This window comes from Anomaloglossus baeobatrachus, chromosome 2 (assembly GCF_048569485.1).
Source record: "Anomaloglossus baeobatrachus isolate aAnoBae1 chromosome 2, aAnoBae1.hap1, whole genome shotgun sequence".
NCBI classification, from domain to species: Eukaryota; Metazoa; Chordata; class Amphibia; order Anura; family Aromobatidae; genus Anomaloglossus; species Anomaloglossus baeobatrachus.
In genome coordinates, this window is record NC_134354.1 from 48,625,453 (window position 1) to 48,639,107 (window position 13,655).

The window sequence follows — 13,655 nt, forward strand, 5'->3', positions numbered from 1 at the left end:
ACCGACTGGCTGCAGTGCTGTCGACATGACCTATAACAGAAACTGGAAGGAGCGGTGGACACCAAGCCTGGACCAGGGGAGGGAGGGTAAAGCGCCATGTTTGTTTCTAAATTAACTGCAGCCGGGAACAGGGTTTTCTGGAACTGGAAAATCTCTTTAATATCAGACATGAACCATGGACACATGTGGTGCCATTTTTTTTTTTTTTTAAAAAATAAAAGTAGCCGTGTATTGTTTTTTCATTTCAGAGCCATGACAGACCAGTACGGTTGTATGGAGCGGACGAATCAGACAGAATTAGCCCAGTTGGGTGCTTCTTCTCCAGACTGGTCATGACAGCTTCCGTCTATACCAGTTATAGCGAGACAACCGGCACAAAGTTTCCAGCAATTCCACCATGCTGGACTGTAGGTAGGATGTCAATCAGGGGGTATGAAGAGAGCATCCGTGGCAGGACTGGACTGGGTGGGGGGTTTGGGATTACAGTATCAGTCAGTCCTGTCCTATGAATGAATGAATGAATGAATGAAGTGTGTGTGTGTGTGTGTGTGTGTGTGTGTGTGTGTGTGTGTTGCAAAAGTAGCATTGCCCATAAAATAGCTCCTCAGTAAGAAGGACTGGCAGTGCACACTGCGACGGGAAGAAAGAAAAGAAATAAATCCTGAAATCCTGTCCTCTGCCCTCTCACCGCCCCGGCATCATATTCATATAGCAGGAAACAGTTGACATGTCGCTGCCATTTCTCCTTCTGATAAGGGATCTCATTCATGTAGGAGCCTGGTGTCAGACGTCACGAGCCAGGGAATAAGCGTGCGGCCAGGTCTGGACTGTGTCCGTCCGCTGTGCCACCCGCCGGGCTGCTGTGTAAGGACCGGCATCACGATGTCACCAGATAATCCCCACAGTGGAAATATTATTGTAAGTGGCGACAGGAGAGGACGTCTCACCGCACACACTCCCGCCCTTGTGTATACCCACCGGTTACATATATACCATGTAGTCAGGAATTCATTGGAAACTTCCTGGAAAGTCTGAACACGACTGTGTACTTTTCCTAGGGTGAGGAGGTGAGCTGTGACATCACCTATTGTGAATGGTGGAGCCTGTGTTATCTACTGTATATAGAGGTGCTATCAGTCACTGTACAGGAGCAGGAGGTGAGCTGTGACATCACGGTCCATCACAATGGGTCTTGCTCTCGCTTCATGACAGCCATGGCGGTGATCAGGGGACCGGCCACGGGTCAGGCCTTGTCTACCATCAGCCGCACACTCCCTGCACAGCGGCCACTGCAGGGGAAAAGTAGTATTGCAAGAAGCCACTCGTCCGAACTGTCAAATCTCTGACACAAACTGGTGGTATCCAGCTGCAATCTTTTCCTAGGGGACCAGTTACCTCTGATATCCTGCAGCGGTGGTCGGTAGGCATGGCAACGAGCAGTAAACAGATTAACATTGAGATCTGAGAGGTTGATTGAAGTGTGCCTTGTTTTTACAATTATCTTGCAATATTAACCATTTACGACATTGGGACAACCCCTTTTAATTAAAGGGAATCTGTCACCAGGTTTTTGCTCCCCAATCTGAGAGCAGCATAATGTAGAGACAGAGACCCTGATTCCAGCGATGTGTCACTTACTGGGCTGTTTGCTGTGATTGTGACAAAATCACTGTTTTCTCTGCTGCAGATCTAGCAGTTATGCAGAGCTCATGAATATGCTGGACTACCTGCAGCACGCCAAGTATTCCTGTGACGATCTGCTGATTAAACAGTGATTTTATCAAAACTACATTAAGCAGCCCTATAAGTGACACATTGCTGGAATCAGGGTCTCTACCCCTACATTATGCTGCTCTAAGATTAGGTGACAAAAACCTGGTGACAGATTCCCTTTAAGCCTCGGACCCTTGACCACACAGACATAGGTGACCTCCATGACCATCTGTAAGATAGCGACAGATGGAGGGGCATGTTAACAAATGTGTCACTCAGCCTGGGCCATTGAATCATCACGCCTTCCTGTCGAGCCTGGTGGCACAATTGCAGTGGGAAAATCATGATTACTTACCGGTAATAGATTTACCCAGAGCCACGACAAAGTAGTGGTGCTGTCGTGACAACGGGAAAAATCATGATTACTTACCGGTAATTGCTTTTTCCAAAGTTTGTATTTTGGTGGCGTTGTCGTGGCAACGGGAAAAATGCATTTTGTTTACGTTCCTCAATCTATCCCCAGAGCAGAGATGACGGCACAAACAATGGAAGGGGTATGGCTTAAAATCACCCCTCAGTTGGAAGCAATGAAGTTGCCCTTTTAATCCAAGTCCCCTGTCCCCCGTCTTATACTGCCCCCTTCAGCATATTCCCTTTTTTTTTTTATGTTGCTCTGGTCCCGTGCCGCCATCAAGTCTCACTGGCAGTCAGTGGCAAGTTACGTCACAGCTCTCAATACAAGTCTATGAGAGCCAGAATAAGGCTCTCATAGACTTGTATCGAGTTGTGACCCCCGGTGGCTCCAGGAAACACTGGAGCTACCGGCAGAACAGGAGCAGTGGTGATAACGGATGAAGATGGCTGCAGAGGAGGAGGAGACTTAGATTTAAAGCACCACTCCAGCAGTAAAAATAAAGTTAAAAAAGTTGGAGTGGTGCTTTAAATAATGACCATCACAACAGAGGACACTGGTATAGCAGCAGTATTACACCATTTTTAATATTAGTCCTAAAAATCCCATATGCTTATGTAATACATGGACGGCCCAAGTCCGCCACTTGTTAGCAGCTCCATATTGGACCCTCTCCTCTATGACATCCTATGGCTTAATATGCAGATGGACAGCGGCTGCGCTCATAAGGTACATCCTAAAGCTGAATGCTTATCGAAGTATTAGTGATGGAGGTCCTCATTGTGGGGGAAAAAACACCGCACTGTGGGGCTGCGGCACGGGCGGACAGCCACCAGCACACATCTACAGGACGCTCGCAGGCCCTGCATATAGAAAGTCAGATACGATCATTAAGCAATGAGGACAGATAGCTGTGACATCTCCGGTCCATGCAAAGCAGATAAAGAAAACCCGATCGTCAGCAAACAGGAAGATGGCGCCAATAATGCACCGGAACAAGAGAAGGCGAAGCACCGACCACCGGGAGGGAAAAGGAACGGGGCACATCTGTAGAAAGGAAGCTACATAGGAGCAAACGTACAGAGGAGACTCATTCACTTCTCTGGGGGAGGGCCATAGGCACACTGTGATATCTGCAGAGGTCATTGTACAGGAGGAGGAGGAGGTGAGCTGTGCCATCATCTATAGTGAATGGTGGATCCTGTGTTATCTACGGTATATAGAGGAGTTATCAGTCATTGTAAAGGAGGGGGAGGAGGAGAGCTGTGACATCAGCTATTGTGAATGGTGGATCCTGTGTTATCTACTGTATATAGAGGTATTATCAGTCATTGTAAAGGAGGGGGAGGAGGAGAGCTGTGACATGAGCTATTGTGATCCTGTGTTATCTACTGTATATAGAGGAGTTATCAGTCATTGTAAAGGAGGAGGAGAGCTGTAACATCACCTATTGTAAATGCTGGATCCTGTGTTATCTATTGTATATAAAGAGGTTAAAAGTCATTGTACAGGAGGAGGAGGTGAGCTGTGATATCACCTGTTGTCATTAGTGGATCCTGTGCTATCTACTGTATATGTGTTATCAGTCATTCTAATCCTGCCTGTGATGATGATAATAAGACAGCTGAGAATTGATCGTTACCAGAACAGGAAGTATCAGTGGTGGAAAAAAACAAACATTTCAAGAGGAAAGAGGTCATGAAAAGGGAATCTGTAACCAGGTTTTTGTCCACCTAATCTGAGAGCAGCAGCATGTAGGGGCAGAGATCCTGATTCTAGCGATGTGTCACTTACTGGGCTGCTTAGTGTAGTTTTGATAAAATCACTGATTAATCAGCAGTAGATCATCCTTACAGGACTACTTGCCGTACTGCAGGTAGTCCAGCATATTCATGAGCTCTGTATGACTGCTAGATCTGCAGTAGAGAAAACATGGATTTGATCAATATGACCGCACACAGCTCAGTAAGTGACATTGCTGAACTCAGGGTCTCTGTCTCTACATTATGCTGCTCTCTGATGGGAGAGCAAAAACCTGGTGACAGATTCCGTGTAATGGAGGCGAGGTGTACAGAGACTGGCAGAGCACAAGGGACGTATTCACATAGTGGACAAGTATAATTTACTTTGAGGATGTATTTTAGGATGACCTTAGCTGGTTTTAGGTTTTTCTTTTTAGATCTGCAGGTCCCTTATACTGCATGAAGCTGCAATGCTGGCAGTGTCAGCCTCGTCAGTTGTATCCTCCTACCAGTCAGTTTCTAGGTGTATGTAAACAGCAGACAGGTGCAGGGAGGAGGGGGATGCAGCAGCAATATTCCACAATGCTTTAGTAAAATAACATAAGGAGAAGCTGTGGACAAGAGACTCCAGACAAAAAAAAAAGAAAAAAAACTTCATGAGAAATTTAGAGAACTGGTTGAAAGACTCCAGAGCGGCCACCAAAGAAAGGCCGAGTCCACAAGTCAACAATGGACGATACTAAGCCAAGACACAGACCTCTTTCCTCGGCATCGGTTGATAATAAGAGGCGGAAGACTCGCACATATAATTGGCTTAAAGAAGACCTGTCACATTTACAAAAACATTTTTTTATCCTCGAGTATATCTAAAGCTCCCCTTTAAGGGCTTGCTCACATGCCAGACACTTGCAGCCAATATTCCAGATAGTAAATTGGCTGCATTTTACAGCACTACCATATTGGAAAAAAAGTTTTATGAGAACTTGCAGCGGATATTGCCCAGTGCTGCGGGTTGGGCATTTGCATCCTGACACTTTTAGCTGGACCGAATGTCACTCACTGCTTTGTATTCGGGGGAGTCGATGGGATATCTGCAGCGTGTAACCAGCGGAAGCTGCAACCGTAAACACAATTAGGGCAGAATTTTCCTAGTCCGTTTGTCCTGTGTGCACAGACCCCATATAGGATATCCAGGGGTCTGACACGTCTCGCACTCGCCGCGCTACTGGATATTAAATGCTACTCATTTTATGTGATGAGCGCTGCGTCCTCGATGGGCAACAGTGACAGCGTGAGAAGAAAGCGGCCATCATTATCCAGCGCCGATCCCATCATACTGCAGCCATCCTCATTAACCCACAATGACGACATTACTGCGTGCAGCTGTCACCATCACGAGAATGTGTGTATATGTATGTGCTGTTTATATCTCTGTGTGCGTGTATTTGCATACGTGTGTATGCGATGTGTTGAAATGTGCGTCTGCAGACATTTGTATACATATGTATGTGCAGTGTTATATACATGTGTATATATGTGCTGTCTTTTTATGCATGTATGTCAGGTGTGTGTATATACACATGTATGCATGTATGTATACATACATACATACATCTACATATATGAGAAAACAACGTATGTGTTGTATGTGCGTGCATATACAGTGTGTCCACCCATATCCTGTCCACCGCCATTAGGCCTAAGCCACACGGCGAGAAAATTGGTGCGATTCGAGTGCGATAAAACATCACATTCCACTCGAATTAATATTAGCCTGTGTGTCAGTGCACAGGAGCGATTATTTTCTCAGCCCTCATTGGACCGAGAAAACAATCGCAGCATGCTGCGGGTGTAAGCTGAGACTCTTTTCTCTCGCACCCATTCAAGTCTATGGGACGTGCAGTGCGAGAATGGCAATAGCCTGCTACAGAGGAGAGAGGGAGATAAATCCCTGCCTCCCCTCCTCAGCGCTGGCCCGACCACCGCAGCTGAGGCCCGCTCGCACAGTCGAACCTCAGTCACAGGGACACTCACATGACACTCTGCTCCTGCTGTGCTGCCAGCGCGAGCCGAGTGTCATCTGAGCATCGCACTAGTGCCCTGTGTGGTCCCGGCCTCAACTTGAGAACGGCAGCAGCTATAGGCATAGAAGTGGTGTCTAGGTATGGTAAAGTAGCCATGCACTACGCAATGAAACCACCTATAGCGCCACCTAGTGGAAAACAACGGAGTTAGCATCATCAATGCAATACGAATCGACACCTTGCATACAGTTTCATTGCGTAGCGCATGGCTACTTTACTATACCTAGACACCACTTCTATGCCTATAGCTGCCGCTGTTCTCAAGTTAATGATGGTGGACAGGATATGAGTGGACAGGATATGAGTGGACACACTGTATGTATGTGCGTGCATACATGTGCTATGGCTATATAAATGTGTATGTATATGGTGTGTGTCTTAGAGTATGTGTATTTGCACATGTATGTGCTGTGTGTGAAGTGTGTCTGCAGACAGTTGTGTACATACAACATATGTGTGCAGTGTGTATATACACACTATGTATGTGTATACATCTACATATATGAGAATACTAATATCGTGGAGACACAAAAGTGCTTTGCTGTTCTAATACTGAAGGGGGCAGCAGGTAAGTCTTCCTATGTGCACCTGTGAGGCTAATCTGTTGCCCCATCACCTACAAGGTAATTCTACTTTCAGTGCGCACACACACACACACACACAATCTAATTTGTCCAGGAACTGTCCGGAGTCTTATCAGTCATAACTTGTGATCAACATTCTGCCAGCATTATAGGTGCTGGAGCTCTCTTTTCCCAACTTCCAAGCAAATATCGCACCTGCCACTGTCTAATATCTTGCCTACCTCAATCTGAAAGCTCGCCAAACTGTTATTACTGCATGTAGTGTGATATACAGGCGGCAACAGTAGAGAGGAACCAATACCAGCCCCTGCATCCTGTAGCAAGGCCCAGACTGACCCCCAAATCCTATGATTGGAGTCTGAATCTCTGCAGCTAGATACGGATTACATCTGACAACAGGCAGCAAATTACAGAGGTCGGGCACTTTTGGAAGATTTTTGGAGGGGGGAGGGGGGGGGGGTCACACTGGTAAAACATCGAAATTTATAAAGTGATTTGCAGATTGTCTATGAATCCAAAAATCATCTTAACCCCATGACATTTTATCACCTGCAGTCCCATGTAAAAGAACAGACACTACAAAACTCTGCTGCATCTGTAAAAATCCACCCTGGAGACTCACAGAGAACGGCCACCGCTCCGGACTCGAACATCAGACATTCCTCCTTGTTTCGAGCCTCGACCATCACGCTGAACGGAGGCGGGTCCAACTTGTGGAAAATCCGATATCCTTTACTAAACGCCATGGCTCTGTAAGATGGCGAAGTGCGGCCTAAAAAAAAATTAAAGTCAACGTTATAAGTCAAACTGCTGTAATAACACAGAAGGAGACAAACAATGATATTATTATTATTATTATTATTTATTATTATAGCGCCATTTATTCCATGGCGCTTTACAAGTGAAAGAGGGTATACGTACAACAATCATTAACAGTACAAGACAGACTGGTATAGGAGGAGAGAGGACCCTGCCCGCGAGGGCTCACAGTCTACAGGGAATGGGTGATGGTACAATAGGTGAGGACAGAGCTGGTTGCGCAGTGGTCTACTGGGCTGAGGGCTATTGTAGGTTGTAGGCTTGTTGGAAGAGGTGGGTCTTGAGGTTCCTCTTGAAGCTTTCCACGGTAGGGGAGAGTCTGATGTGCTGAGGTAGAGCGTTCCAGAGTATGGGGGATGCACGGGAGAAATCTTGTACACGATTGTGGGAAGAGGAGATAAGAGAGGAGCAGAGAAGGAGATCTTGTGAGGATCTAAGGTTGCGTGCAGGTAGGTACTGGGAGACTAGGTCACAGATGTAGGGAGGAGACAGGTTGTGCATGGCTTTGTATGTCATGGTTAATGTTTTGAACTGGAGTCGTTGGGCGATGGGAAGCCAGTGAAGGGATTGGCAGAGTGGCGAGGCTGGGGAGTAGCGAGGGGAGAGGTGGATTAAGCGGGCTGCAGAGTTTAGGATAGATTGGAGGGGTGCAAGAGTGTTGGAAGGGAGGCCAGAGAGCAGGAGGTTGCAGTAGTCGAGGCGGGAGATGATGAGGGCATGCACTAATGTTTTTGCAGATTCTTGGTTAAGAAAAGCACGGATCCGGGAGATATTTTTGAGTTGTAATCGGCATGAGGTGAAGAGGGCTTGGATGTGTGGCTTGAAGGATAGAGCAGAGTCGAGGGTCACTCCAAGACAACGAGCTTGTGAGACTGGGGTGAGTGAGCAACCATCAAGTTTGATGGAAAGGCTTGTTGGAGGAGATGAGTGAGGAGGAGGAAAGACAATGAACTCTGTTTTGTCCATGTTAAGTTTTAGGAATCGTGCAGAGAAGAAGGATGAAATAGCAGACAAACATTGTGGTATTTTGGTTAGTAGAGAGGTAATGTCAGGTCCAGAGAGGTAGATCTGTGTGTCATCGGCATAGAGATGATACTGGAAGCCGTGGGACTCTATGAGCTGTCCCAAGCCAAAGGTGTAGATGGAGAACAGCAGGGGTCCAAGAACTGAGCCTTGAGGGACACCGACAGATAGGGGGCGAGATGAGGAAGTGGTGTGAGAATGGGAGACGCTGAAAGTTCGGTCGGTTAAGTATGAGGAGATCCAAGATAGGGCCAAGTCTGTGATGCCCAGAGATGAGAGAATCTGTAGTAGGAGGGAATGGTCTACTGTGTCGAAGGCAGAAGACAGGTCCAGGAGGAGGAGGATAGAGTAGTGTCGCTTGGCTTTGGCGGTTAGTAGATCATTGGTGACTTTGGTTAGGGCAGTTTCGGTAGAATGATGTGGTCGGAAGCCAGATTGTAGCCGGTCAAAGAGGGAGCAGGAGGAGAGGTATGAGGACAATTCAAGATGGACATGCTGTTCCAGTAGTTTTGAGGCGTAGGGGAGAAGGGATATGGGGCGATAGTTTGACACAGAGGATGGATCAAGAGAGGGCTTTTTGAGGATGGGTGTAATAGAGGCATGTTTAAAGCATGAAGGGAATACACCACTTGCTAGTGATAGGTTGAAGAGACGGGTTAGGGCTGGGATGAGGACTGCGGTGATGTTGGGGATGAGGTGCGATGGGAGCAGGTCCAGTGCACAGGTTGTTAGATGTGATCTTGAGAGTAGAGTGGAGAGATTGTTTTCTGTCATGGTGGAGAAGCTGGATTTGGAGGAAGAGGGATGAGTAGCTATGATGAGGGGCTGTGGTGATTGTGGGCCAAAGCTTGCTCTGATGTTGTCAATCTTCTGCTTGAAGAAAGAGGCAAAGTCTTCAGCTGAGAGGAGAGGAGAGGGAGGTGGTGCCGGAGGACGGAGGAGAGAATTGAAAGTGTTGAATAGCTGTTTAGGGTTGTGAGAGAAAGAAGATATGAGGGATGAGAAGTAGGTTTGTTTTGCAGCAGTGAGTGTGGACTTGAAAGTGGTGAGGGACTCTTTATATGCAATGAAGTGCTCAGTGGAATGAGACCTCTTCCATCTGCGCTCAGCAATTCTGGAAGCCCGTCTTAGTTCTTTAGTCTGCCTTGTGTGCCAGGGTTGCCTGTTGATTGTGCGGGTTTTGGTGTGTGTGAGGGGGGCAGCTGATTCGAGAGCTGCAGAGATTGTAGTGTTGTATAAAGTTGCAGCGGCATCTGCATCATGTAGAAATGCAATGTCTGTGAGGGGGAGAGCCATCAAGACCAGATACAATAAAGGGAAATCAGGAGAAATGGGGAGAGGGGGGAGATGCAGCTGCAGCTTCTCTGTGAGGGGCACGTGCAGCACATTCAGTCCTACTCAGATCTCTTATTGCTTTCAATGAATTGAGCCTCTTACAGTCAGAGGGATCACATACTTTTTACCACATCGGACATTTCCTTGTAAACGTCTGACAGACGCTGATACTTCATAACAATGAGAAGAGCAGAATATCAGCAGCCGATACTGTGCAGCTGTCCACAGGGACAACGCAGGCGCCCGCTGCCGCAGAACCTCCACAGCCCGGGCGCCCGCTGCCGCAGAACCTCCACAGCCCGGGCGCCCGCTGCCGCAGAACCTCCACAGCCCGGGCGCCCGCTGCCGCAGAACCTCCACAGCCCGGGCGCCCGCTGCCGCAGAACCTCCACAGCCCGGGCGCCCGCTGCCGCAGAACCTCCACAGCCCGGGCGCCCGCTGCCGCAGAACCTCCACAGCCCGGGCGCCCGCTGCCGCAGAACCTCCACAGCCCGGGCGCCCGCTGCCGCAGAACCTCCACAGCCCGGGCGCCCGCTGCCGCAGAACCTCCACAGCCCGGGCGCCCGCTGCCGCAGAACCTCCACAGCCCGGGCGCCCGCTGCCGCAGAACCTCCACAGCCCAGGCGCCCGCTGCCGCAGAACCTCCACAGCCCAGGCGCCCGCTGCCGCAGAACCTCCACAGCCCAGGCGCCCGCTGCCGCAGAACCTCCACAGCCCAGGCGCCCGCTGCCGCAGAACCTCCACAGCCCAGGCGCCCGCTGCCTGATTTGATGACAGTGACAATAACCTGCTCCTATCACACTAGAGATCAGTGCTGTCTCCAAATGTGGAGAAACTACAACTCCCAGAATGCCACAGCAGCCCCAGACCTATTGGAGCATGCTGGGAGTTGTAGTTTTGCAACAGCTGAGACCTATCACCAGTTATGACCTTGTACAGTCAGAGAACTACAGCTCCCAGCATGCCCCCGGACAGCTCCTCGGCTGAGGCTATTCTTGCCTGCTGCTGGGAGTTGTAGTTTGCCCATATCTAGGAGCCACAGGTTGCAGCTCGCTGATAGTGACAGCCGGGGGAGGGGAGATACCAGGAATAACACCCATAATAATACAGGGGGAGCAATAAGAATCGGCAGATGGTCAATGAAATCTAACAGCGATAAACGATCAAGATCGCCCAATATCTATCTGACGTCTGTGATTATCACGATCCAGTCGCTTATCAGGATGACAGACGTCAGGAGGCCACAGAGTGCGGCTGTGACTGTCACCATAGGGAGGACGTGGTGACAGCGGGGTGAGGGGCCTACTAACACCCGGAGGTGCCGGCTGTCAGCGCAGGGAAGGGGCGGCCCCGGGGCTCGGTACATACCGGAGACGTCCTCTGCTCCCGGAGATCACCGCGCACTGACGGCTCCTCTGCCGCGGGCCCGCGCTCGCAAGGTATCAGACGCAGGGGGCGCGCTCACCCCGCCCCGACCACGCCCTCGTATAATCAAAACCACGCCCCTTCACCTTACTACAACTGCTAGCCACGCCCCACGTTGCCGTGTAGCGCAGCGCTTTCAATGACGTCACGCCACATCGGCCGCCATCTTTAATAAGGGCAGCAATGATGGCGAATCCCTGACTATCGGACGTCTCCTCCTCGCTAATCCGATATTTGCGGCCTGTCCTCCAGCATTACCTTTGTATTCATGCTATTTTGGAGTAGATCATAACTTCTTATCCTATTACATTTTTCTTTTTTCGTTTTCCTCCCAAGAGCCGTAACTTTTTTTTCCCCCCGTCAATATAGCTTATTCTTTTGCGGGATGAGTTGTCCTTTTGAATGACACCATTCATTTTATCACATAGTGTAACGTAAAACGAGAAAAAATGCAAACCAGGGGAAATTGTGAAAAAACCCCACAATTCTGACATGGTTTTTGAGTATTGTTTTTCCAGTGTACACATTGTGGTAATAATGACCTCACAGTAAGATTCTCCTCATCAGTACGATTACGGCGATACCCAACATGTCCAGGTTATTTTATTATTATTTTAATGGTGGAAAAAAAAATCTGAAATTAAAATTAATATCTAATTTAAAAAAAAAAAAAAACAACATTTTGCTGGTTGTCACCATCTTCCAAGACCTGTAACATTTTCATTTTTCAGCCGATGGAGCCGTGTGAGGGCTTATTTTTTGCGGGGCGAGGCAACGTTTTTACTGATACCATTAGGGGACAGCTATGACGTTTTGATCGCTTGTTACAGCATTTTTTTGTGGTGCTGCAGCCAAAAAAAAACCAACATAATTTTGGTGTACAATATTCTTTGTTTACCCAGTTTACCAATCGTGTTAATTATTTTGATATTTTGATAGATCAGACTTTTCTGAACGCGGTGATACCACATATGTGTATTTTTTATCTTTATTTTTAATGGGGCAAAAGGTTGAACTGTCATGTTTTTTTTATTTTTTTCATATTTTTTTTAAATATTTTTTTTTACTGTTCTTATTAGTCTCCTTAGGGAAACTGAAGCTGGGATCATCTGATTGCTTGTGCTATATCCAGTATACACCATCACATTACATTGATGTCTATTGCAAAAATCACAGTCTCCTTTGAAGCTACGGGCAGGTTGTATATAGCAGATATCACAGTCTCCTTTGGAGCCACAGGCAGGTTATATATAGCAGAAATAACACTCTCCTTTGCAGCTACAGGCAGGTTGTATATAGCAAAAATCACAGTCTCTTTTAGAGCCACAGGCAGGTTGTATATAGCAAAAATCACAGTCTCATATAGAGCCACAGGCAGGTTGTATATAGCAGAAATCGCAGTCTCCTTTGGAGCCACAGGCAGGTTGTATAAAATAGAAATCATAGTCTCTTTTAGAGCCACATACAGGTTGTATATAGTAGAAATTACAGTCTCCTTTGGAGGTACAGGCAGGTTGTATATAATAGAAATCACAGTGTCCTCTGGAACTACAGGCAGGTTGTATATAGGAGAAATGGGTCTCCTTTGCAGCCACAGGCAGGTTGTATATAGCAGACATCACAGTCTAATTTGGAGGCACAGGCAGGTTGTATATAGCAGAAATTACAGTCTGCTTTGGAGCTACAGGCAGGTTGTATACAGCAAAAATCATAGTCTCTTTTAGAGCCACAGGCAGGTTGTATATAGCAAAAATCACAGTCTCATATAGAGCCACAGGCAGGTTGTATATAGCAGAAATCGCAGTCTCCTTTGGAGCCACAGGCAGGTTGTATATAATAGAAATCATAGTCTCTTTTAGAGCCACATACAGGTTGTATATAGCAGAAATCACAGTCTTCTTTGGAGTTACAGGCAGGTTGTATATAATAGAAATCACAGTGTCCTCTGGAACTACAGGCAGGTTGTATATAGGAGAAATGGGTCTCCTTTGGAGCCACAGGCAGGTTGTATATAGCAGACATCACAGTCTCATTTAGAGACAGAGGCAGGTTATAGGGGAGCACTGCTATGATAAGTACCGATGTCTTCACCAGACCCCCTGCTGTCATAGCAACCCATTGGCAACCCCCAATCACGTCACAGGCACACCGATGGGAGCTAACAACGTTGCATCTCCATGCTGCCAAGTGTTAAATCCTGCTATCAAAGTTTGATAGTGGGATTTAACAGGTTAAGAATCGTGGGTGGAGCGGGGATTATTAGTGGCAAGTCCTGGTTATCATTTCCTATAGAATATAGGGGCAACCTCACCCTGTGTGCCCGCCCCATACACACACTCCTGTACATGTGTTACAGTCGCCGAGGGGCGACAAGCAACCTAGAGTAGACCCTCTGGGCCGTACTCCGGATTCCTCTGTGGGAGCTAACCAGTAGCAAACCCCAATACAGGGATTGTCTGGTGTAGACACAGGGGGCCTAAATGCATGACTGCCAGGAACCAGTGGAGGTCGGCTCATA

The 13,655-nt window shown here is 47.7% G+C and overlaps 1 protein-coding gene across 8 annotated transcripts in view; it reads right to left on the reverse strand.

Annotated features, from left to right (window-relative positions):
• Positions 1–11,160, reverse strand: part of SYNJ1 (synaptojanin 1) — a 191,692-nt gene extending 180,532 nt beyond the window's left edge. For all 8 annotated transcript variants that reach the window (XM_075335047.1, XM_075335051.1, XM_075335048.1 and 5 more), the window contains exons 1-2: positions 11,081–11,160; positions 7,158–7,307 (exon numbers count right to left, since the gene is read on the reverse strand). In XM_075335047.1, coding sequence (XP_075191162.1) covers positions 7,158–7,281 — 124 coding nt within the window. In that variant the 5' untranslated portion in view covers positions 7,282–7,307; positions 11,081–11,160. The remainder of the gene's footprint in view (positions 1–7,157; positions 7,308–11,080) is intronic.
• Positions 11,161–13,655: the final 2,495 nt, after the last annotated feature.